Source organism: Pristiophorus japonicus, chromosome 1 (assembly GCF_044704955.1).
Source record: "Pristiophorus japonicus isolate sPriJap1 chromosome 1, sPriJap1.hap1, whole genome shotgun sequence".
In the NCBI taxonomy this organism is placed as follows: Eukaryota; Metazoa; Chordata; class Chondrichthyes; family Pristiophoridae; genus Pristiophorus; species Pristiophorus japonicus.
The window spans coordinates 522625139-522650379 of NC_091977.1; the positions used below are offsets into that span (position 1 = coordinate 522625139).

Here is a 25241-nt window from a genome sequence, read left to right on the forward strand (position 1 = left end):
AAACATGCCATTTGCCTTCTTCACCGCTGTACCTGTATGCCAACTTTCAATGACTGATATACCATGTCACCCAGGTCTCGTTCCACCTTCCCTTTTACTAATCTGTCACCATTCAAATAATAATCTGCCTTCCTGTTTTTACCACCAAAGTAGATAACCTCACATTTATCTACATTATACCGCATCTGCCATGTATTTACTCACTCACCTAACCTGTCCAAGTCACCCTGCAGCCTATTAGCATCCTCCTCACAGCTCACACTGCCGCCCAGCTTAGTGTCATCTGCAAACTTGGAGATATTACATTCAATTCCTTCATCTAAATCATTAATGTATATTCTAAATAACTGGAGTCCCAGCACTGAACCTTGCGGTACCCACTAGTCACTGCCTGCCATTCTGAAAATGACCTGTTTATTCCTACTCTTTGCTTCCTGTCTGCCAACCAGTTCTCTATCCACATCAGTACATTACCCCCAATACCATGTGCTTTAATTTTGCACATTAATCTCTTGCGTGGGACCTTGTCAAAAGCCTTTTGAAAGTCTAAATACACCACATCCACTGGCTTCCCATTGTCCACTCTATTAGTTACATCTTCAAAAAAATTCTAGAAGATTTGTCAAGCATGATTTCCCTTTCATAAATCCATGCTGACTTGGACTGATCCTGTCACTGCTTTCCAAATGCGCTGCTATTACATCTTTAATAATTGATTCCAACATATTCCCCACTACCGATGTTAGGCTAACCAGTCTATAATTCCCGGTTTACTTTCTCTCTCCTTTTTTAAAAAGTGGGGTTACATTAGCTACCCTCCAGTCCATAAGAACTGATCCAGATTCTATAGAATGTTGGAAAATGACCACCAATGCATCCACTATTTCTAGGGCCCCTTCCTTAAGTACTCTGGGATGCAGACTATCGGCCTTCAATCCCATCAATTTTCCTAATACAATTTGCTGACTAATAAGGATTTATTTTAGTTCCTCCTTCTAGATCTTCGGTCTCCTAGTATTTCCGGAAGGTTATTTGTATCTTCCTTACTGAAGACAGAACCAAAGTATTTGTTCAATTGGTCTGCCACTTCTTTGTTCCCAATTATAAATTCACCTGATTCTGACTGCAAGGGACCCACATTTGTCTTCACTAATTATTTTCTCTTCACGTTTCTGTAGAAACTTTTGCAGTCAGTTTTATGTTCCCTGCAAGCGTACTCTCATATTCTATTTTCCCAATTAAACCCTTTGTCCTCCTCTGCTGAATTCTAAATTTCTCCCAGTCCTCAGGTTTGCTGCATTTTTTGGCCACTTTATAAGCCTCTTCCTTGGATTTAACACTATCCCTAATTTCCCTTGTAAGCCACAGTTGAGCCACTTTCCCCGTTTTATTTTTACACAAACAGGGATGTATAATTGTTGAAGTTCATTCATGTGATCTTTAAATGTCTGCCATTGCCTATCCACCATCAACCCTTTAAGTATCATTCGCCAGTCTATCCTAGCCAATTCACGTCTCATACCGTCGAAGTTACCTTTCTTTAAGTTCAGGACTCTAGTCTCTGAATTAACTGTGTCACTTTCTATCTTAATAAAGAATTCCACCATATCATTTTCACTCTTCCCCAAGGGGCCTCGCACAACAAGATTGCTAATTAGTCCTTTCTCATTATACATCACCCAGTCTAGGATGGCCAGCTTTCTAGTTCGTTCCTCAACATACTGGTCTAGAAAATCATTCCTTATATACTCCAGGAAATCCTCCTCCACCGTATTGCTACCAGTTTGTTTAGCCCAATCTATATGTAGATTAAAGTCGCCCATGATAACTGCTGTACCTTTATTGCACACATTCCTAATTTCCTGTTTGATGCCATCCCCAACCTCATTACGACTGTTTGGTGGTCTGTACACAACTCCCACCAGCGTTTTCTGTCCTTTGGTGTTGCGCAGCTCTACCCATACAGATACCACATCATCCACTCTAATGTCCTTCCTTACTATTGCGTTACTCTCCTCTTTAACCAGCAATACTACCCCACCTCCTTTTCCTTTCAGTCTATCTTTTCTGAATATTGAATACCCTTGGATGTTGAGTTCCCAGCCTCGGTCACCCTGGAGCCATGTCTCCATAATCCCAATTACATCATATCCGTTAACAGCTGTCTGCGCAGTTAATTCATCCACCTTATTATGAATGCTCCTCGCATTGAGACACAGAGCCTTCAGGCTTGTTTTTTTAACACTCTTTGTCCTTTTAGAATTATGTTGTAATGTGGCCCTGTTTGATTTTTGCCTTTGATTTTTCTGCCCACCACTTCTACTTTTCTCCTTTATACCTTTTGCTTCTGACCCCATTTTACTTCCCTCTGTCTCCCTGCATAGGTTCCCATCCCCCTGCCCTATTAGTTTAAATCCTCCCCAACATTACTAGCAAACACTCCCCCTAGAACATCGGTTCCAGTCCTGCCCAGGTGCAGACCGTCCAGTTTGTACTGGTCCCACCTCCCCCAGAACCGGTTCTAATGTCCCAGGAATTTGAATCCCTCCCTTTTGCACCATTCCTCAAGCCACATATTCATCCTAACTATCCTGCAATTTAAAATCTGACTAGCACGTGGCACTGGTAGCAATCCTGAGATTACTACCTTTTAGGTCCTACTTTTTAATTTAACTCCTAGCTCCCTAAATTCAGCTTGGAGGACCTCATCCCGTTTTGTACCTATATCGTTGGTACCAATGTGCACCACGACAACTGGCTGTTCACCCTCCCTTTTCAGAATGTCCTGCACACGCTCCAAGACACCCTTGACCCTTGCACCAGGGAGGCAACATACCAGCCTGGAGTCTCGGTTGCGGCCGCAGAAACGCCTATCTATTCCCCTTACAATCGAATCCCCTATCACTATAGCTCTCCCACTGCCCTCCTGTGCAGCAGAGCCACCCACTGTGCCATGAACTTGGCTGCTGCTGCCCTCCCCTGATGAGTCATCTCCCCCAACAGTACCAAGGTGGTGTATCTGTTTTGGAGGTAGATGACCGCAGGGGACCCCTGCACTACCTACCTTCCACTGCTCTTCCTGATGGTCACCCATTCCCTATCTGCCTGTGTAACCTTTACCTGCGGTGTGACCAACTCATTAAAATGTGCTATTCACGACATCCTCAGCATTGCGGATGCTCCAGAGTGAATCCACGCGCAGCTCCAGTGCCGCTGGATACACTTTCTGCACACATAGTAGTCAGTTTCGATAAGATCACCTCTCATTCTTCTGAACTCCAATGAGTATAGGCCCAACCTACCTTCATAAGTCAACCCCCTCGTCTCTGGAATGATTTCCCTTTCATAAAACCATGCTGACTCTACTTGATTGAATTATGCTTTTCCAAATGTCCCGCTACTGCTCCGTAATAATGGACTCCAGCATTTTTCTAACGACAGATGTTAGGCTAACTGGTCTATAGTTTCCTGCTTTTTGTCTGTCTCCTTTTTTAAATAAGGGGCATTACATTTGCGGTTTTCCAATCTGTTGGTACCTCCCCAGAATCCAAGGAATTTTGGTAAATTACAACCAATGCATCCACAATCCCTGCAGCCACTTCTTTTAAGACCCTAGGATGTAAGCCATCAGGTCCAGGGGACTTATCTGCCTTTAGTCCCATTATTTTACCACTATGCTACCGTACTGCTAATAAATGGAGGGAGCAGGATCCTGGGCGTCTGTCCAGAGTCTGTTTAAGTGTGCCTACTGTGCTTTGTCACCTCCAGACTTTACTCCAAAAGCTCTCCTTGCTAGCATCCCAGTTTTTAACCATTCACAAACAGCAACTTATTCAAAACTCCACCGTCCATCTTATTCAATATTCCCTCAGTACTCAGTCCCACTGCCCAATCACCCTGTCCTTACCAACCTTCATTGGTTCGGCATCAATTTCAAAATCTTTGTACTCAGCTACAAGTCCCTCCATGGCCTTGCTCTTCCTGACTTCTGTAACTTCCTTTCCCCTCCCAAGGGTAAATAGGGCAGTGGTAAAGAATTCAATTAGTTAGAGGGAGGAGGTGAGAGGGGAAATCCTCACTAAGTCAAAATGTGAGTTTAAAAAAAAAAGACCAGTAGCAGGAAACGTTACCCAGCTCGGGGCTCTGTACACAAATGCCCAGGGCATAATGCACAGGAAGGCAAATGGAATGTTGGCATTTACTGCAAGGGGGATGGAGTATAAAGCAGGGAAGTCCTGCTACAACTGTACAGGGTATTTGTGAGGCCACACCTGGAGTACAGTTTTGGTCTCATTATTTAAAAAAGGAGGAATATACTTGCATTGGAGGCAGTTCAGAGAAGGTTCACTCGGTTGATTCCGGAGATGAAGGGGTTGACTTATGAAGATAGGTTGAGCAGGTTGGGCTCATTGGAGTTTAGAAGAATGAGAGGCGATCTTATCGAAACATATAAGATACTGAGGAGGCTCGACAGGGTAGATGTAGAGAGGATGTTCCCGTTTGTGGGGGAATCTAGAACTAGGGGCATAGTTTAAGAATAAGTGGTCGCCCATTTAGAACTGAGATGAGGAGGAATTTCTTCTCTCAGGAGGGTCATGGATCTGTGGAATTCTCTGCGCCAGAGAGCTGTGGAGGCTGGGTCATTGAATATATTTAAGGTGGAGATAGACAGATTTTTGAATGATAAGGGAGTCAAGGGGTATGGGGAGCGGGCAGGGAAGTGGAGCTCAGCCCAAGATCAGATCAGCCATGATCTTATTGAATGGCGGAGCAAGCTCGAGGGGCCAAACAGGCTACTCCTGCTCCTATTTCTTATGTTCTTATAAGAAATCAAACAAGTGAGTTGGAAGCACGTATTCAGCTCAAAGAGCATGATTCAGCAATTCCAGAGACCTGACTACAACCTAAGCATGATTGGAAGAGAAATATTCCAGGCTCTAAGATTTTTAGAAAGGACAGCGAAATTGGGAAAGGTGGGGGAGTTGTGATATTGATAGCAAAAATAAAGTGGTTATATTAGAAACACAGAAACATAGAAAATAGGTGCAGGAGTAGGCCATTCGGCCCTTTGAGCCTGCACCACCATTCAATAAGATCATGGCCGATCATTCCCTCAGTACCCCTTTCCTCCTTTCTCTCTATACCCTTTGATCCCTTTAGCCGTAAGGGCCATATCTAACTCCCTCTTCAATATATCCAATGAACTGGCATCAACAACTCTCTGTGATAGAGAATTCCACAGGTTAACAACTCTCTGAGTGAAGAAGTTTCTCCTCATCTTACCCCTTATCCTTAGACTATGTCCCCTGGTTCTGGACATCCTCAACATCTAACCTGTCCAGTCCCGTCAGAATTTTATATGTTTCTATGAGATTCCCTCTCATCCTTCTAAACTCCCGTGAATAAAGGCCCAGTCGGTCCAGTCTTGCCTCATATGTCAGTCCTGCCATCCCGGGAATCAGTCTGGAGAACCTTCGCTGCACTCCCACAACAGCAAGAACATCCTTCCTCAGATTCGGAGACCAAAATTGAACACAATATTCCAGGTGAGGCCTCACTAAGGCCCTGTACAACTGCAGTAAGACCTCCCTGCTCCTATACTCAAATTCGCTAGCTATGAAGGCCAACATACCATTTTCCTTCTTCACCATCTGCTGTACCTGCATGCCAACTTTCAATGACTGATGCACCATGACACCCAGGTCTCGTTGCACCTCCCCTTTTCCTAATCTGCCGCCATTCAGATAATATTCTGCCTTCGTGTTTTTGCCCCCCAAAGTGGATAACCTCACATTTATCCACATTATACTGCATCTGCCATGCATTTGTCCACTCACCTAACCTGTCCAATCACCCTGCAGCCTCTTAGCGTCCTCCTCACAGCTCACACTACCACCCAGCTCAGTGTCATCTGGAAACTTGGAGATATTACACTCAATTCCTTCATCTAACTCATTAATGTATATTGTAAAAAGCTGGGGTCCCAGCACTGAGCCCTGCGGCAGCCCACTAGTCACTGCCTGCCATTCTGAAAAGGACCTGTTTATCCCGACTCTCTGCTTCCTGTCTGCCAACCAGTTCTCTATCCACGTCATTACATTACCCCCAATACCATGTGCTTTAATTTTGCACACCAATCTCTTGTGTGGGACCTTGTCAAAAGAATTTTGAAAGTCTAAATACACCAGATCCACTGGTTCTCCCTTGTCCACTCTACCAGTTACATCCTCAAAAAATTCTAAAAGATTTGTCAAGCAGGATTTCCCTTTCAGAAATCCATGCTGACTTGGACCGATCCTGTCACTGCTTTCCAAATGCGCTGCTATTTCATCTTTAATAATTGATTCCAACATTTTCCCCACTACTGATGTCAGGCTAACCGGTCTATAATTACCCGTTTTCTCTCTCCCTCCCTTTTTAAAAAGTGGTGTTACATTAGCTACCCTCCAGTCCATAGGAACTGATCCAGAGTCGATAGACTGTTGGAAAATGATCACCAATGCATCCACTATTTCTCGGGCTACTTCCTTAAGTACTCTGGGATGCAGACTATCAGGGCCCGGGAATTTATCGGCCTTCAATCCCATCAATTTCCCTAACACAATTTCCCGCCTAATAAGGATTTCCTTCAGTTCCTCCTTCTCACTAGACCCTCGGTCCTCTAGTATGTCCGGAAGGTTATTTGTGTCTCGTGAAGACAGAACCAAAGTATTTGTTTAACTGGTCTGCCGTTTCTTTGTTCCCCATTATAAATTAACCTGAACCTGACTGCAAGGGACCTACGTTTGTTTTCACTAATCTTTTTCTCTTCACATATCTTTAGAAGCTTTTGCAGTCAGTTTTTATGTTCCCAGCAAGCTTCCTTTCATACTCTATTTTCCCCCTCCTAATTAAACCCTTTGTCCTCCTCTGCTGTGCTATAAAATTCTCCCAGTCCTCAGGTTTGCTGCTTTTTCTGGCCAATTTATATGCCTCTTCCTTGGATTTAACACTATCCTTAATTTCCATTGTTAGCCACGGTTGAGCCACCTTCCCAGTGTTATTTTTACTCCAGACAGGGATGTACAATTGTTGAAGTTCATCCATTGCCTATCCACCGTCAATCCTTTAAGTATCACTCGCCAGTCTATTCTAGCCAATTCACATCTCATAACATCGAAGTTACCTTTCCTTAAGTTCAGGACCCTAATTTCTGAATTAACTGTGTCACTCTCCATCTTAATAAAGAATTCTACCATATTATAGTCACTCTTCCCCAAAGGGCCTCACACAATAAGATTGCTAATTAGTCCTTTCTCATTACATATCACGTAGTTTATGATGGCCAGCCCTCTAGTTGGTTCCTCGACATATTGGTCTAGAAAACCATCCCTAATACACTCTAGGAAATCCTCCTCCACCGCATTGCTACCAGTTTGGTTAGCCCAATCAATATGTAGATTAAAGTCGCCCATGATAACTGCCGTACCTTTATTGCACACATCCCTAGTTTCTTTTTTGATGCTGTCCCCAACCTCACTACTACTGTTTGGTGGTCTGTACACAACTCCCACTAGCGTTTTCTGTCCTCTGGTATTCCGTAGCTCCACCCATACCGATTCCACATCATCCAAGCTAATGTCCTTCCTTACTATTGCATTAATTTCCTCTTTAACCAGCAACGCCACCCCACCTCCTTTTCCATTCTGTCTATCCTTCCTAAATATTGAATACCCCTGGATGTTGAGTTCCCAGCCTTAGCCATGTCTCCGTGATGCCAATTACATCATATGCGTTAACTGCTTCTGCACAGTTAATTCGTCCACCTTATTACAAATACTCCTCGCATTGAGGCACAGAGCCTTCAGGCTTGTCTTTTTTTACACACTTTGCCCCTTTAGAATTTTGCTGTAATGTGGCCCTTTTTGCTTTTTGCCTTGGGTTTCTCTGCCCTCCACTTTTACTTTTCTTCTTTCTATCTTTTGCTTCTGCCCCTATTCTACTTCCCTCTGTCTCCTTGCATAGGTTCCCATCCCCCTGCCATATTAGTTTAACCCCTCCTCAACAGCACTAGCAAACACTCCCCCTGCCCAGGTGCAGACCGTCCGGTCTGTACTGTTCCCAGCTCCCCCAGTACTGGTTCCAATGTCTCAGGAATTTGAATCCCTCCCTTCTGCACCACTCCTCAAGCCACGTATTCACGTGAGCTATCCTGCGATTCCTACTCTGATGAGCACGTGGCACTGGTAGCAATCCTGAGATTACTACTTTTGAGGTCCTACTTTTTAAATTTAGCTCCTAGCTCCCTAATTTCGTATTGTAGGACCTCATCCCATTTTTTACCTATTGGGAGATTTAAATTTTCACATAGACTGGATGGAGCAGCACAGCACAAGTAGTAAAAGAAATAAATAAAACAAAGAACTTGCATTTATATAGTACCTTTCACAACCTCAGGACATCTCAAAGCGCGTTACAGCCAATTAAGTACTTTTTGAAATGTCGTCACTGTTGTAATGTCGGAAACACGGCCGCCAATTTGCACATGGTAATCTTTCTCAAACATCATCATCATCATCATCATCATAGGCAGTGCCTCAGAATCGAGGAAGACTTGCTTCCACTCTTAGCATGAGTTCTTAGGTGGCTGTACAGTCCAACAGCAGTGTGATAATGACCAGATAATCTGCTTTTGTGATGTTTGGTTGGGAGATGTTGGCTAGGACAGATAACTCCCCTGCTCTTCTTCAAAATAGTGCCATGGGATCTTTTACATTCAACTGCAAGAGCAGAAAGGGCCTCGGTTTAACATCTCATCTGAAAGACATCATCTCCGACAGTGTAACACTCCCTCAGTACTGCACTGAAGTGTCAGCTTAGATTTTTGTGCTCAAGTCTCTGGACTGGGAACCACAACCTTCTGACTCAGAGGTGAGAGTGCTACCCACTGAGCCACAGCTGACACGTTTGAATTTCTTGAATGTATTCAGAATAGTTTTCTTGAACAGTATGTTTTAGAACCAAAAAAGGAAATGGCCATACTGGATTTAGTGATGAGTAACAAAATAACATTCTTTAACAATCTGATGGTGAGAGAGCATCTTCCAAATAGTTACCATAAAATGATTGGATTTGATATTAGGTTTGAGAGTGGGGGGGGAAGATTCACAAACCAAGGTGTTAAAGTTAAGTAAGGCAAACTTTGAAGGGACTAGACATAAACTGACCACAGTAAACTGGGCTAAACTGTCGATGGGTAAACCCACAGACAAATAATGGGATGTATTTGGAGAAATATTTGGTATGATACAATAACGGTACATAGCCCTAAAAGGCAAAAGCTTCACTTATGTAGTTAAGCAACCATGGTCAACCAAAGAGGTAAGAGACAGTATCAAGCTAAAAGATCTTAGACAACTACAAGGAAAAGTGGGCATCCAGCGTACTGGGAGAGATAGAAAAAGCAACAAAGGGAAGTAATCAAAAGGTGCAAAAAGAAATATGGAAAAGAAATTGCCAGGGATATCAAAGCCAACAGCAAACGTTTTGATAAATATATTAAGAGCGAGTGGTAAAGGGGAATGTTGGCCCATTAAATGCAAGCCCACAGATGCAGGCAGGATTATAAATGGATAAGAAGAAAATGGCAGACTTGTTAAATGGGGACTTTGTATCTGTTTTCACAGTGGAGGAAGAAAATAAAATACCAGCGGTACAAGGGAAGAAAGAAATAACTGTATCTATATCGCGCCTTTCATGAGCTCAGCCAATTAAGTATTTTTGAAGTGTAATCACTGTTGTAACGTAGGAAACACCGCAGCTAATTTGCGCACAGCAAGCTCCCACAAATAGCAATTAAATAAATAACCAGATCGTCTGTTTTAAGTGATGTAGGTTGAGAGATAAATATTAGCCAGGACACCCCTGCTCTTCTTCCAATAGTGCTGTGGGATCTCTTGGGTCCGAGTGACAAGGCAGACAGGGCCTCGGTTTAAGATCTTATCCAAAAGACGGCACCTCAGACAGTAGCACACCACTGTTGTGCCAGCCTAAATTATATGCTCAAGTCTCTGAAGTGGGGCTTGAACCCACAACCTGCTGATTCAGAGGAGAGCGTGCTGCACCAAAAAATAAGTCAAGGGGAGGAACTTTGTGGATTTAATATTAAAACAAATGGTAATGGAAAAAATAATGGGACTTCAGATAGACAAAGCTCCAGACCTGATGGTTTTCACCCCAGGGTATTAAAATAATACAATGCAGATTCACCAGAGCTTAAATTATTAAATGAACATCAAAGAGTTACATTATGAGGTCAGGTTGCATAAACCTGGTTTGTATTCCCTGGAATTTAGAAGGTTGAGGGTGATCTGATTAAGAGATTCAATAGGGTCGATACAGAGAAATTATTTCCTGCGGTGGAGGAATCAGAACAAGGAGGTGTAATCTTAAAATTAGAGCTAGGCCATTCAGGAGTGAAATCAGGAAACCGTTTTTCACACAAAGGGGAGTGGAAATCTGCGACTCGCTCCCCCAAAAGGCTACGGGTGCTGGGACTACTGAAATTTTCAAAACAGAGATAGATAGATTTTTGTTAGGTCAGGGTATCAAGGGATATGGAACAAAGGTGGGTAAATGGAGTTGAGGTACATCATAGGCAGTCCCTCGAAGCGAGGATGACTTGCTTCCACGCTGAAAACGGATGAGTTCACAGGTGTTTCAATTATATTCCGGATCCTGAACTACATCCTCAAGGGTGGAAGATGCCTGTGCGTGGATTTTTTTAACGTGTGGTGGCCGTTGCACCCCAGCCACCACACGGGCTTGACAGAGTGAGGTCTTGGTCCAATGGCAAGGGTTACCCAAGACGACTGGAGACCAGCTCCGCTGCACGGACCTAGTGCGCACACATATCGCAGTGTGGGCTGGCCCGTGCTGCCCCTGGGCCCTTGCCTCTTCTGGGCCCCGAACTCGCGCCTCTCCTGGGCCCCAATCACATCCCTCTATGAACTCTTGTCGCTCCTTCGTCCTGGCCTCGCCACTCCTGCCAGTGCTGCCCGCACTGCAATCAGCCATCGCTCTCCTGCAGCAGCATGCGCTGCTCCCTGCAGTGGTATGCCACCGCACGCTGCTCCCTCTAATGGTCTGGTGGTCTTGCAGGCCAAGACCGTGCCGATTTCCGGGCCGGCCACCGCCACACGCATGCTGTTTGTTTGCGACTGCAGGAGCTGTTCTGCCAAGACACAAAGCGCTTCCATTTGAGGTACACCAGGTAAATGAATGGCGGAACAGGCTCAAGCCCTACTCCCGTTCCCACATTCCAACTCTGCTCTTCTTTACATCATTTCACCTGTCACTCCACTGCTATCTTCCTGAACAGACTCCTTAAAAACTATCTCTTTGAATTTTGCTTCAGTCACCATTGCCCCACCCCTAACCCACCCCCTGCCTAGTTATTTGGACTTCCAGAAGGCATTTGACAAGGTGCCACATAAATGGTTACTGCACAAGATAAAAGTTCACGGGGTTGGGGGGGTAATATATTAGCATGGATAGAGGATTGACAAACTAACAGAGAACAGAGAGTTGGGATAAATGGTTCATTCTTGGTTGGGCAATCAGTAACTAATGGGGTGCCGCAGGGATCAGTGCTGGGAACCCAACTATTTACAATCTATATTAACGACTTGGAAGAAGGGACTGAGTGTAATATAGCCAAGTTTGCTGATGATACAAAGATGGGACGAAAAGCAATGTGTGAGGAGGACACAAAAAATCTGCAAAAGGACATAGACAGGCTAAGTGAGTGGGCAAAAATTTGGCAGATGGAGTATAATGTTGGAAAGTGTGAGGTCATGCACTTTGGCAGAAAAAAAATCGAAGAGCAGGTTATTATTTAAATGGAGAAAAATTGCAAAGTGCTGCTGTTCTTGGTGCATGAAACACAAAAGGTTAGTATGCATGTACATCAAGTGATCTGGAAGGCCAATGGAATCTTGGCCTTTATTGTAAAGGGGATGGAGTATAAAAGCAGGGAAGTCTTGCTACAGTTGTACAGGGTATTGGTGGGGCCACACCTGGAATACTGCGTGCAGTTTTGGTTTCCATATTTAAGAAAGGATATATTTGCTTTGGAGGCAGTTCAGAGAAGGTTCACTAGGTTGATTCCGGAGATGAGGGGGCTGACTTATGAGGAAAGGTTGAGTAGATTGGGCCTCTATTCATTGGAATTCAGAAGAATGCGAGGTGATCTTATTGAAACGTATAAGATTATGAGGGGGCTTGACAAGGTGGATGCAGAGAGGATGTTTCCACTGATGGGGGAGACTAGAACCGGGGGCATAATCTTAGAATAAGGAGCCACCCATTTAAAACTGAGATGAGGAGGAATTTCTTCTCTCAGAAGGTTGTAAATCTGTGGAATTCGCTGCCTCAGAGAGCTGTGGAAGCTGGGACATTGAATACATTTAGGACAGAAATAGACAGTTTCTTAAACAATAAGGGATTAAGGGGTTATGGGGAGCAGGCAGGGAAGTGGAGCTGAGTCCATGATCGGATCAGCCATGATCGTATTAAATGGCGGAGCAGGCTCGAGGGGCCGTATGGCCTACTCCTGTTCCTATTTCTTATGATCTTGTCACCCTCACCACCACCCGTGATGCTTTTGGGACATTTTATCTTAATTGTGCCATAAAAGTACAGATTTATTATGTTGCTACTTCTGGCTGCCTTGTGCCTGTTTTTAATAATTATGGGCAGAGTCAATCATTTACTGAGTCGGTCAAATTCTGATTTTATTGCAGGGAATGCCAGTGTCTGGGGGAGACCCGTTCCTGCATTCTGTTTATTTTTCCTCACGAAAATGAGTGGCTTTACCCAGAATACACAAAGGGGGCTGTTGTTACCTAGAATCAGGGTGACTGAATAATAATCTGTTTATGTCATTCAGTCCTATGTTTCCACATAAACTGAAAACCGATGGATTAGCTTTAGAATTATTTTTTTTGAAAATAACTGAATTAGAAGATTGGTATTGCTGCCCTGCTTATTACTGGTCCATTTATCAATATTTTCCCCCGTTATGAATAATTATCATTATACCGTTCGCTGCCCATCTCTCGTGTTCTCGGCTTGTTTACCGAAGCAGAACTGACCTTGCCGCCTCAGGAATAATCTTGCTGTCACAATGAAAAACTAGCTGCCTATTGACGCTCCGTTGTGCTGCCGAGACCAATTTATTCCGGCTTTGTTGATTTTCTTTTAGGTAAAAAAAAGACGATAATATATATTTTTTAGGTCACCTCCCCTGCTCCCGCGCCAGGCACCGTGTTAATTTCAGCGGCCTCTGCTTATTGCCGATTCCGCCGCGCCATCCGCTTCAGTTTCAAACCAACCACTCTCATCTCCATCTGTTTGGCCCTTATAAACACTGGCACTTGAAGGGGGGATTTGCTGAACAAATCCCGCCTGTTATATGCCACCTATATACTGACAGAATCCATTTCCTACAGTACCTTATCCTAACTTATTTAATTCTGGATTTAAAATCAAACCTTTCTTCCAGTAGAGGCATTGATGCTGATTCCGCCTGTGATTTCGAGAAATGCTCACTAATGTATTGCCAGAAACGTTTATTAAACAAACATTTCTAGAAATAAATGAATAGAAATAAATAAACATTTCTTGAAATAAAACATTTCTTGAAATAAATTAACATTTCTAGAAATAAAATGAAAATGTCTTGAAACAAATTAAAAAACATTTCTTGAAATAAATTAATAAACATTTCTTGAAATAAATTAATAAACATTTCTTGAAATAAATTAATAAACATTTCTTGATGTATTTCTAGAAATGTTTTTATATCAAGAAATGTTTATTAATTTATTTCTGCATAATTTCTTGTGTCAGTGATGTGCCTGTCTCTTGTCAAGCCTATCTGGGAGTGGGGGGATTGAACACTCAACTCTTTATTCACATGGTGCATTTCCTACCTGAATCGGTCCGGATGCTGATGTTACCGTCCCGGTGCAGGATGACGGCCCTGGTCCCGCTCAGCCTGCCCCAGAACGGCTGCCAGTCCCCGGCGGGCTCGGGAGGCGGGCGCCGCCGCCGGTGTCTCCGCAGAGTGCCGCAGCACTGGAAGCAGACGGCCCACGCTTGCTCCTCGTTCAGCGGCTGGTTGTACAGCCGGAGAATCTGTTCCAGCGACAGTTCCTGCGCGTCCGCCTCCGGCATCGCCGCCGCTGCCGCTGCTGCTGCCGGGGTCTGGGCGCATTGCTCTGCCATCGTCGAGCAGCTCCGGGGTGGAGGGGGATTGTAAACACCGGGTCGAGCACTAAACCATCGGGAGGAGGAAAAAGAGGAACATCATCTTCTCCAGCCGCTGCCGCATCATCATAATCATCATCATCATCGCCTCCACAACACTGGAATCTCCACAATTCGCGCACACACACAGCTGCCTCTTCCAGCGGCTTCTTATAAAATCTAATCATATGACTCGCTCCTCAATGCCTGGGGGAAGAGAAGAGAGAGAGAGAGATTATACAACGTGGTCCAAACGCCCGTCGGTTTCTCTCTGGATTAATTTGCTACGCTGCATAATTTGCAACATTCTCTCATAACTATTTGCTACCCTGCATCGTTTGCTACATTCTCTCGTAACACTATGTTTGCACCAGAGAGGGATAGAAACACAGAAACATAGAAAATAGGTGCAGGAGTAGGCCATTCGGCCCTTCAAGCCTGCACCGCCATTCAATATGATCATGGCTGATCATGCAACTTCAGTACCCCATTCCTGCTTTCTCTCCATACCCCTTGATCCCGTTAGCCGTAAGGGCCACATCTAATTCCCTCTTGAATATATCTAACGAACTAGCCTCAACAACTTTCTGTGGTAGAGAATTCCACAGGTTCACAATTCTCTGAGTGAAGAAGTTTCTCCTCATCTTGGTCCTAAATGGCTTACCCCTAATCTGAGGAAGGACTTTCTTGCTATTGAGGGAGTGCAGCGAAGGTTCACCAGACTAATTCCCGGGATGGCAGGACTGACATATGAGAAGAGACTGGGTCAACTGGGCCTTTATACATTGGAGTTTAGAAGGATGAAAGCGGATCACATAGAAACATATAAGATTCTGACGGGACGGGACAGGTTAGATGCGGGTAGAATGTTCCCGATGTTGGGGAAGTCCAGAACCAGGGGACACAGTCTTAGGATAAGGGGTAGGCCATTTAGGACTGAGATAAGGAGAAACTTCTTCACTCAGAGAGTTGTTAACCTGTGGAATTCCCTGCCGCAGAGAGTTGTTGATGCCAGTTCATTGAATATATTCAAGAGGGAGTTAGATATGGCCCTTACGGCTAAGGGGATCAAGGGATATGGAGAGAAAGCAGGAAAGGGGTACTGAGGTGAATGATCAGCCATGATCTTATTGAATGGTGGTGCAGGCTCGAAGGGCCAAATGGCCTATTCCTGCACCTATTTTCTATGTTTCTATGTTACCCTTAGACTGTTGGATGGGGTGCCAATCAAGCAGGCTGCTTTGTCCCGAGCTTCGCGAGTGTTGTTGGAGCTGTACTCATCCAGGCAAGCGGAGAGTATTTCATCACACTCCTGCCTTGTGCTTTGTAGGTGGTGGAAGTGAGTCAGGAGGTGAGTCACTCGCCGCAGATTACCCAGCCTCTGACCTACTCAATATTTGTGTAGCTGGTCCAGTTAAATTCCTCGTCAATAGAGACCCCCACTAGGTTGATGATGCGAGATTCGACGGTGGTAATGCTATTGAATGGCAAGGGGAGGTGGTTAGACTCTTTCTTGGAGAGCTACATGCTCTTAAAACTATTTGCTATATTGCATCATTTGCTACACTGTAACAGCTAGTGATTTCCCGCGCCTGGATTAAGGAGGCAATATGAGAGCAAAAAAGGGGAAGTGGGAGAATGAAACAAAATAAACTATTCTCCCTTCCCGTCAGCCGTAATTCAAGTTATTGCTCGAAATCCAAAATATGAACCGCAAATGCTGGAAATAGTTGGCAGGACCGTCAGGATGTGAAAGGGATTACATTGTTGTTTTCTTTCGGGTGCTGAATTAATGAGCCAGGCACAGCTTTCAGGACCAGAAATGAGAGGCTCTGCTACAAGCAAAGTGGGAGTATTCTTACTGCATTACATTGTGGACATTGTCTTTCCCACTTTATTTAAAAGGGGAATTCAGTGGGGAGGTAAGTGTAATGAATAATGCATTAGCAACAACAGCTTGCATTTATATAGTGCCCTTCGGAAAACGTCCTAAGGCACTGCAGAAGAGAGTAGTCAGTCAAAAATTGATAGAGCTACATAAGAAAATCTTAGGATAGATGGCTAAAAGCTTGGTTAAAGAGGTAAGTTTTCAAAAGCATCTTAAGGGAGGAGGGAAAGGTGGAGCAACAGAGGGGTTTAGGGAGGGAATTCCAGGGATTCATATAGGCAGTCCCTCAGAATCGAGGAAGACTTGCTTCCACTCTTAGCATGAGTTCTTAGGCGGCTGAACAGTCCAATACGGGAACCACAGATTCTGTCACAGGTGGGACAGACAGTCGTTGAGGGAAGGGGTGGGTGGAGAGCCTGGTTTGCCGCACGCTCCTTCCGCTGCCTGCTCTGATTTCTGCATGCTCTCGATTTCTGCATGCTCTCAGCGACGATACTCGAGGAGCTCAGCACCCTCCCAAATGCACTTCCTCCACTTAGGGCGGTCCATGGCCAGGGACTCCCAGGTGTCAGTGGGAATGTTGCACTTTATCAGGGAGGCTTTGAGGGTGTCCTTGTAACGTTTCCTCTGCCCGCCTTTGGCTCGTGTGCCGTGGACGAGTTCCAAGCAGAGCGCTTGCTTTGGGAGTCTCGTGTCTGGCATGTGAACTATGTGGCCTGCCCAGCGGAGCTGATCAAGTGTGGTCAGTGCTTCAATGCTGGGGATGTTGGCCTGGACGATGACGTTAATGTTTGTGCGTCTGTCCTCCCAGGGGATTTACAGGATCTTGCGGAAACATTGCTGGTGGTATTTCTCCAGCGACTTGAGGTGTCTACTGTACATGGTCCATGTATCTGAGCCATACAGGAGGGTGGGTATTACTACGGCCCCGTAGACCATGAGCTTGGTGACAGTCTTGAGGGACTGGTCTTCAAACACTGTTTTCCTCAGGTGGCCGAAGGCTGCACTGGCGCACTGGAGGCGGTGTTGGATCTCGTTGTCAATGCCTGCTCTTGTTGATAAGAGGCTCCTGAGATAGGGTAAGTGGTCCACGTTGTCTAGGGGCACGCCGCGGATCTTGATGTCTGGGGGGCAGTGCTGTGCGGCGAGGACAGGCTGTTGGAGGACCTTTGTCTTACTAATGTTTAGCGTAAGGCCTATGCTTTCATACGCCTCGGTAAATACGTCGACTATGTCCTGGAGTTCAACTTCTGTTTGTGCACAGACGCAGGCGTCGTCCACGTACTGTAGCTCGATGACAGAGGTTGGTCTTGGACCTGGCCTGTAGACAGCAAAGGTTGAACAGCTTCCCTACTGGTCTGTAGTTTAGTTCCACTCCAGCGGGGAGCTTATCAACTGTGAGGTGGAGCATGGCAGAGAGGAAAATTGAGAAGGGGGTTAGCCCCGGTCCAGACGTGAATTGGGTCTGTGATGGATCCATTGGTCAGGATCACGGCCTGCATGTCATCGTGGAGCAGGCGGAGGATGGTGACGTACTTTTGGGGGCATCCGAAACGGAGGAGGACGCTCCATAGACCCTCACGGTTGACAGTGTCAAAAGCCTTTGTAAGGTCGAAGAAGGCCATGTATAAGGGCTGGCGCTGTTCCCTGCATTTTTCTTGCAGCTGTCGCGCTGTAAAAATCAGGTCCGTTGTGGCCCGAGGGGATGAAATCCGCACTGTGACTCCGGGAGGATCTCCTTGGCCACAGGAAGAAGACGGTTGAGGAGGACTCTAGCGACGACTTTCCCAGTGGCTGATAGCAGGGAGATTCCTCTGTAGTTGCTGCAATCGGACTTGTCCCCTTTTTTAAAGATGGTCACAATCACTGTATCCCTAAGATCTCCCGGCATGCTCTCCTCCTTCCAGATGAGAGAGATGAGGTTGTGTATTCGCGCCAGTAGTGCTTCTCCGCCATACTTCAGTGCCTCAGCAGGGATTCCATCTGCTCCTGTAGCCTTGTTGTTTTTTTAGCTGTCTTATGGCCTTTTCTATCTCATGCAGTGTTGGGGTCTCACTGAGGTGGTGGCGGGTAGCATGCTGCGGAATAGAGTCGAGAACTCGAGTCAAAGGCAGAGTACCGATTGAGGAGATCTTCGAAGTGTTCCTTCCAGCGGGCCCTGACTGCCGCGGTGTCCTTGATGAGGAACGCAGAGTTCCTGGAGGGTTGTAAGGTTGGAGGAGGCTACAGAGATAGAGAGGGCTGAGGCCAAGGAGGGATTTAAACACAAGGGTGAGAATTTTAAAATCGAGGCATTACCAAACCAGAAGCCAATGTCAGTCAGCGAGCACAGGATGATGGGTGGACGGGACTTAAAATTTTTTTTAAACATGGATTTATATAGCGCCTTTCACGACCACTGGACGTCTCAAATGGCTTTACAGCCAATGAAGTACTTTTGGAGTATAGTCATTGTTGTAATGTGGGAAATGCTGCAGCCAATTTGTGCACAGCAAGCTTCCACAAACAGCAATGTGATAATGACCAGATAATCTGTTTTTGTTATGTTGATTGAGGGATAAATATTGGCCAGGACACCGGGGATAACTCCCCTGCTCTTCTTTGAAATAGTGCCATGGGATCTTTTACGTTCACCTGAGAGAGCAGATGGGGCCTCGGTTTAACGACTCATTGAAAGACGGCACCTCCAACAGTCCAGCACTCCCTCAGCACTGCACTAGAGTGTCAGCCTAGATTTATGTGCTCAAGTCCCTGGATTTGAACCCACAACCTTCTGACTCAGAGGCAAGAGTGCTACTCACTGAGCCACAGCTGACTTGGTGCGAGTATACATGCAGCAGAGTTTTGGATGAGCTCAGGTTTACGAAGGTTGGAGTCCATTATTAAAGAAGCAGTAGCAGGACATTTGGAAAAGCAAAATTCGGTCAGGTAGAGTCAGCATGGATTTATGAAGGGGAAGTCATGTTTGACAAATTTGCTGGAATTCTTTGAGGATGTAACAAAGAAGGTGGATAAAGGGGAACCAGTGGATGTGGTGTATTTGGACTTCCAGAAGGCATTTGACAAGGTGCCATATAAAAGGTTACTGCACAATATAAAAGTTCACGACGTTGGGCGTAATATATTAGCATGGATAGAGGATTGACTAACAAACAGAAAACAGAGAGTCGGGATAAATGGTTCATTCTCGGGTTGGCAATCAGTAACTAGTGGGGTGCGCAGGGATCAGTGCTGGGACCCCAACTATTTACAATCTATATTAACGACTTGGAAGAAAGGACAAGTTTGCTGATGATACAAAGATGGGAGGAAAAGCAATATATGAGGACACAAAAAATCTGCAAAAGGACACAGACAGGCTAAGTGAGTGGGCAAAAATTTGGCAGATGGAGTATAATGTTGGAAAGTATGAGGTCATGCACTTTGGCAGAAAAAAAATCAAAGAGCAAGTTATTATTTAAATGGAGAAAGATTGCAAAGTGCTGCAGTACAGTGGGACCTGGGGGTACTTGTGCATGAAACACAAAAGGTTAGTATGCAGGTAAAGCAAGTGATCAGGAAGGCCAAAGGAATCTTGGCCTTTATTGCAAAGGGGATGGAATATAAAAGCAGGGAAGTCTTACTACAGTTATACAGATTATTGGTGAGGCGTGCAGTTTTGGTTTCCATATTTACGAAAGGATATACTTGCTTTGGAGGCAGTTCAGAGAAGGTTCACTAGGTTGATTCTGGAGATGAGGGGGTTATTTATGAGGAAAGGGTTGAGTAGGTTGGACCTCTACTCATTGGAATTCAGAAGATTGAGAGGTGATCTTATCGAAATGTATAAGATTATGAGGGGGCTTGACAGGGTGGATGCAGAGAGAATGTTTCCACTGATGGGGGAGACTAGAATTAAGGGACATAATCTTAGAATAAGGGGCCGCTCATTTAACATAGAAACATAGAAAATAGGAGCAGTAGTAGGCTGTTTGGCCCTTCGAGTCTGCACCACCATTCAATATGATCATGGTTGATCCTCTATCTCAACACCATATTCCTGCTTTTCCCCCAAACCCCTTGATGCCTTTTGTTTCTAGAAATCTATCCATCTCCCTCTTAAATATATTCAGTGACTTGGCCTCCACAGCCTTCTGTGGTAGAGAATTCCACAGGTTCACCACCCTCTGATTGAAAACATTTTTCCTCATCTTGGTCCTAAATTTCCTACCCCGTATCCTGAGACTGTGACCCCTTGTTCTAGACTTCCCAGCCAGGGGAAACATCCTCCCCGCATCCAGTCTGTCCAACCCAGTCAGAATTTTATACGTTTCAATGAGATTCCCTCTCATTCTTCTAAACTCTAGTGAATACAGGGCTAGTCAACCCAATCTCTCCTCATACGACAGTCCTGCTATCCCAGGAATCAGTCTGGTGAACCTTTGCTGCACTCCCTCTATGGCAAGTATATCCTTTCTCAGGTAAGGAGACCAAAACTGCACACAATACTCCAGGTGTGGTCTCACCAAGGCCCTGTATAACTGTAGTAAGACATCCTTGCTCCTGTACTCAAATCCTCTTGCAATGAAAGCCAACATACCATTTGCCTTCCTAACTGCTTGCTGCACCTGCATGTTTGCTTTCAATGACTGGTGTACAAGGACACCCAGGTCCCTCTGTACATCGACACTTCCCAAGTCATCACCATTTAAATAATACTTTGTCCTTATGTTTTTCCTACCAAAGTGGATAACTTCACATTTATCCACATTATACTGCATCTGCCATGTGTTTGCCCACTCACTCAACCTATCTAAATCGCCTTGCAGCATCTTTGCATCCTCCTCACAACTCACAATCCCATCTAGTTTTGTGTCGTTAGCAAACTTGGAAATATTACATTTGGTTCACTCATCCAAATCTTTTATATATATATTGATTAACTGACTGTCCTCAATTTCTTTTGTTAGCCATGGTTGGGCCACTTTTCCTTTTGTGTTTTTATACCACAAAGGAATGTATAACTGTTGCAATTCATGCATTCGTTCCTTAAATATTAGCCATTGCCTATCCACCGTCATGCATTTTAATGAATCTTTCCAATCTATCATAGCCAATTCATTCCTCATACCTTCGTAGTTTCCTTTGTTTAGATTTAGGACCCTAGTTTCTGATTGGACTACTTCACTTTCCACCTTAATAAGAAATTCAATCATGTTATGGTCACTCTTCCCTAAAGGACCCCGCACAACAAGACTGTTAATTAACCCCCTCTCATTGCACAATACTCAATCTAGGGTGGCCTGTTCCCTAGTAGGCTCCTCAACATACTGGTCTAAAAAACCATCTCATACACACTCCAGGAATTCATCTTGTTGTAGGAGGTAGGCACCTTTAGAATATACCAGAACACTAGGCATTAGACACCTGCTAGATATATCTAAACGCATATAAGTTTAAAGTGGCCACACATAAAATGGCTGCCCAGGCATGATGGGAAATCAGGTAGTCAAGCTGTGAACTGTTGAATGTTCAATGACCGAGCAATAACCCTGTGAGGCCCCCTATAGGAAAGATTTGGATGCAGGATAAGAATAATGAGGAGAGAACCCATCTCCTGTAAACAAGGTCATAAACCAATTAATTCCACAAGAAGAAAGAAATAGGGAGAGAACCTATCTCCTGTAACAAAGTCATCAATCAGCCCGAGCTGACAATAACCGAACATATGGTTCCTGAGGCACCAGGGGAATTCTATTGGGTTAAAGAACCTATATATAATCGATAATCGTTGTGATTGGCTTGTGTCCAGCCGTGATGGGCTGTGTAACTGTAGTAAACTGTTTGTAACTGTTGTGAAACATATAAAAGTGCATGTAACCCTTTGTTCTGTGGCGAGAAGCCTGGACTCAGTCTTGTGATTTCCTCCCCGCTAAGCGTTAATAAAGGCCGCGACGGCGTTGGAATCGACTCTGAGTGTTGAGTGATTCTTCTGAGAAAACATTCACACTAACAGTGGTGTAGTCGGCAGGATTTCCCGGAGTCGCTGGACGCCCTTGGAAAAACCCGGGTGAGTATAAAAAACAATTTTTAAGTATAAAGGGTGCGGAAGGTGGAAGCTGGTTGATCGACACGAGGAGACGGTCTAATATCTCAAACGCCTAGCCTGAGCCTGAATTAAGAGGACTTTTGTCCCACGTGACGGCCAGGGAACACACTTAGACCGTGGGATCGTAGGCGTAGGGAACACACTTAGACCGTGGGATCGTGATACCGAGAGATATCTTCCGGACCCAGTAGTGTAATGTGAAATACCCCGGGGTAGAACCAAGCGGTGTACAGTGGCTAATGGAATCCAAACCTGTGAACAGGGTCAGACCAACGGGCCGAGCGGTGGTAGGTAGTCGTTAAGATTAACGTAAGCACTGCGGGAATTGCTTAAACGCATTTTTAAGAATTGTATAAGTTTGTGTAACAGCAGAACTTGTGACCTGACAGTAGCTAGGAGACGGTTTACTACAAGTTACGCTAGGTAGAAAGCGGACCTCTGAGAGTAGATTCCTAACGGTACTAGTCCTACCCAGGAATGGCCATGAAAGCAAGTAAACTCGAGTGGGGATCAGAAGGGTCCATTACCCGCCACCTGGTGGAAAAAACAAAAGAAGCTAATCGATAAAAAAAAATGGTTAGCTCAGGGTGGAATCCGCAGGAACTACCAGCAAAGCAAAGGGAATGGTGGGAGAAGGAACGGAAAGTCAAAAAGAAAAAAAGGCTGTGGTCTTGATACTGCGAGCCCATGTAAATTAACATAGGAAACTAAGATTTTTTAAAAACTGACGGTGATTGTCTTAAGTGAAGTATGGAAGAGGAATAGAGCCGGCCAAAGAAAAAAAAAAGATTAATAGGAAAGAGGAGACTTTTGTGAACATCTGTTTTAAATGAGAAGTGCCTGTGTGATTTTGTGACTGCGGAATGAATTTTTATGTTGTCATGTTTCTGAAAGCCTGGTTGGAAGAGGAATGCAAGTGTCTGTTTATTTTAGCTAACCCTTTGTAGTGTTGTCCTGTATGTGGGAAGTTTTAAGACATTTAAGTTAGAAATGCAGGTGTAGATTTATTCGGATGATAAGTTACGGAGCTAGGAAAGTAAACAAATATATAAAGGATAGGTTTGTTGAGCAAAAGATTTGACACGCTCACTTACTTGCCGAAAGAAAACATGCAATGATTGATTGGGTTGAAAGACATAAATTTAGTCTCGGAATGAGATAAAGAATGCTTTAAAAAAAAGAGCTTCTAGCAAAAAAAAAAAGTTTTAAATAAAGATTGAAATTACAAAGTTTGAATTGGGATTTTGAGATATTCAGAGAAGGCACAGAAAATACTGAGGTGGATTCAAAAAAAAAAAATTATTAAATGAAATCTGATCAGGTCAAACTTCTGGGCGAGTGGCGAGCTATCTGCGAAGGTGTAAAAGGGACTTTTGGAAAATGTTAAAAACAGCAAGCTTTAGGAACGACTTTGAAACTGGAGCATTTTGAGATAACGAAAGGCAGCCCTCAAACTCTCAAAGCTGGACTCCATTCCAGTTATGGAGAAAAAGAAAAAGATAAAGACGCCACTTTGAAAGTAAACAAATGATTTTAAATTAACAACTTTATGGAGTTACGAACCCTCCGTGTAAAATACAAGCCCTAATTTGAAGAAAGAAAAAAAAAGATGTAACAGACTAAATGGAAAAAGACATAACTTACTAAATACTAGTTGATGTTTGCTGTGAAAAAGATATTGGTTTAATTAGAAAAAGAAATTTTTTTTTGAAGAGGTAAAAAAACACTCAACATTATGAGAAAGTTTCAATGCAGTTTGAAAAGATTTCCAAAATGGACAGTGTTTATCAAGAAAAGTCCCGAACAGTCTAAACAAACAGGAGGGTTTTGAAGATCTCAGCACAGAGAATCTTACTGAATTCTTAAATTCTTATAGAAAATGGAACTGGCACAGAAGTTTAGATTTTGTGCTGAGAGAGAAATTAAAAAAAAAACAAAAAAACAAAATTAAAAAAAAAATTCTTTGGCAAGTACTTGAATTAGAAGTTAAGAAAACATTGGAGTTTACTCTAATGATTTATGCTGTTTAACGGATTCCTAAGTTCGAAGCCAGTTTTGAAGGCATAAAGACTTTTTTTTTTCAGATGATTACGTGAAGTCACGTAATGACATCAGGTCTTCTTACAAACCTGGAAAGGAGTTAACCCTTTCCATTGACAGCCGTTTTATACTGAACATTAATTTGGATTACTTAATGGAAAAAAAAGACTCACCTAACAGAGGAAACAAAAATAAAAACAGAACTAGCTTATGTAATTGAAGAGTTAAAAGTTAAGATAAACAGGCTGGAAGAGATAACGGGACTAGACGGATAGTGCAGTGCGCAGCCATAGCATCATCACCTATGGCAATAGAGCCAATGTACCCCACGGTGGGTAGGTGTAGTCCACAAACCCAACCTAATGGTAAAGCAGACAACGATGTTCGGAGGAATAGCTTTGGCCTTGGTCATAGGAGTTTGGGTAATATTTAAGTGGGTAAAGACACTGGCGCACACCCCACAGATTCAACTCGAAATGGTTCGATTATAACCTTGTGCTTCTGATTTTGCAGGGTGACAGGGACACTCGTAGAGCAAAAAACTTAACCCCTGGTGACTACCAGGCCGTCTGTTTAAAATTAAAGATAATACTTACCGGAATGGGAATACGAACGGCGCTACTCATAATATGGATAGCCCTGCGACATGCATGTACCCTGGGCAACATCGACGGACAGCAGAGCACGCTTGAAATAAACAACTACATGAACTATGGAGTCTTGTTTAATTTAACGGATGGAATGTGCATCCCAGCAGCCAAGGACTGGAGCAAGGACAGGACTTATTTTAATGCATGGTTACAAGTGAATCCTAATAAGAATCCTAATAAGAATAAGAGTATGTGTACAGTGCTCCACGGGTATAAGGAGCAGATGCATTAAACGGAGGGATGTCAAAGGGCCCGATGAATGTACTTTCGGCATAATTTGCGCGCC

At 44.1% G+C, this 25241-nt stretch overlaps 1 protein-coding gene across 4 annotated transcripts in view; it reads right to left on the minus strand.

The window, feature by feature from the left end:
- Nucleotides 1–14446, minus strand: part of LOC139277661 (protein spire homolog 1-like) — a 377805-nt gene extending 363359 nt beyond the window's left edge. For all 4 annotated transcript variants that reach the window (XM_070896458.1, XM_070896440.1, XM_070896449.1 and 1 more), the window contains exon 1: nt 13974–14446. In XM_070896458.1, the coding sequence (XP_070752559.1) occupies nt 13974–14268 (295 nt within the window). In that variant the 5' untranslated portion in view covers nt 14269–14446. The remainder of the gene's footprint in view (nt 1–13973) is intronic.
- Nucleotides 14447–25241: the final 10795 nt, after the last annotated feature.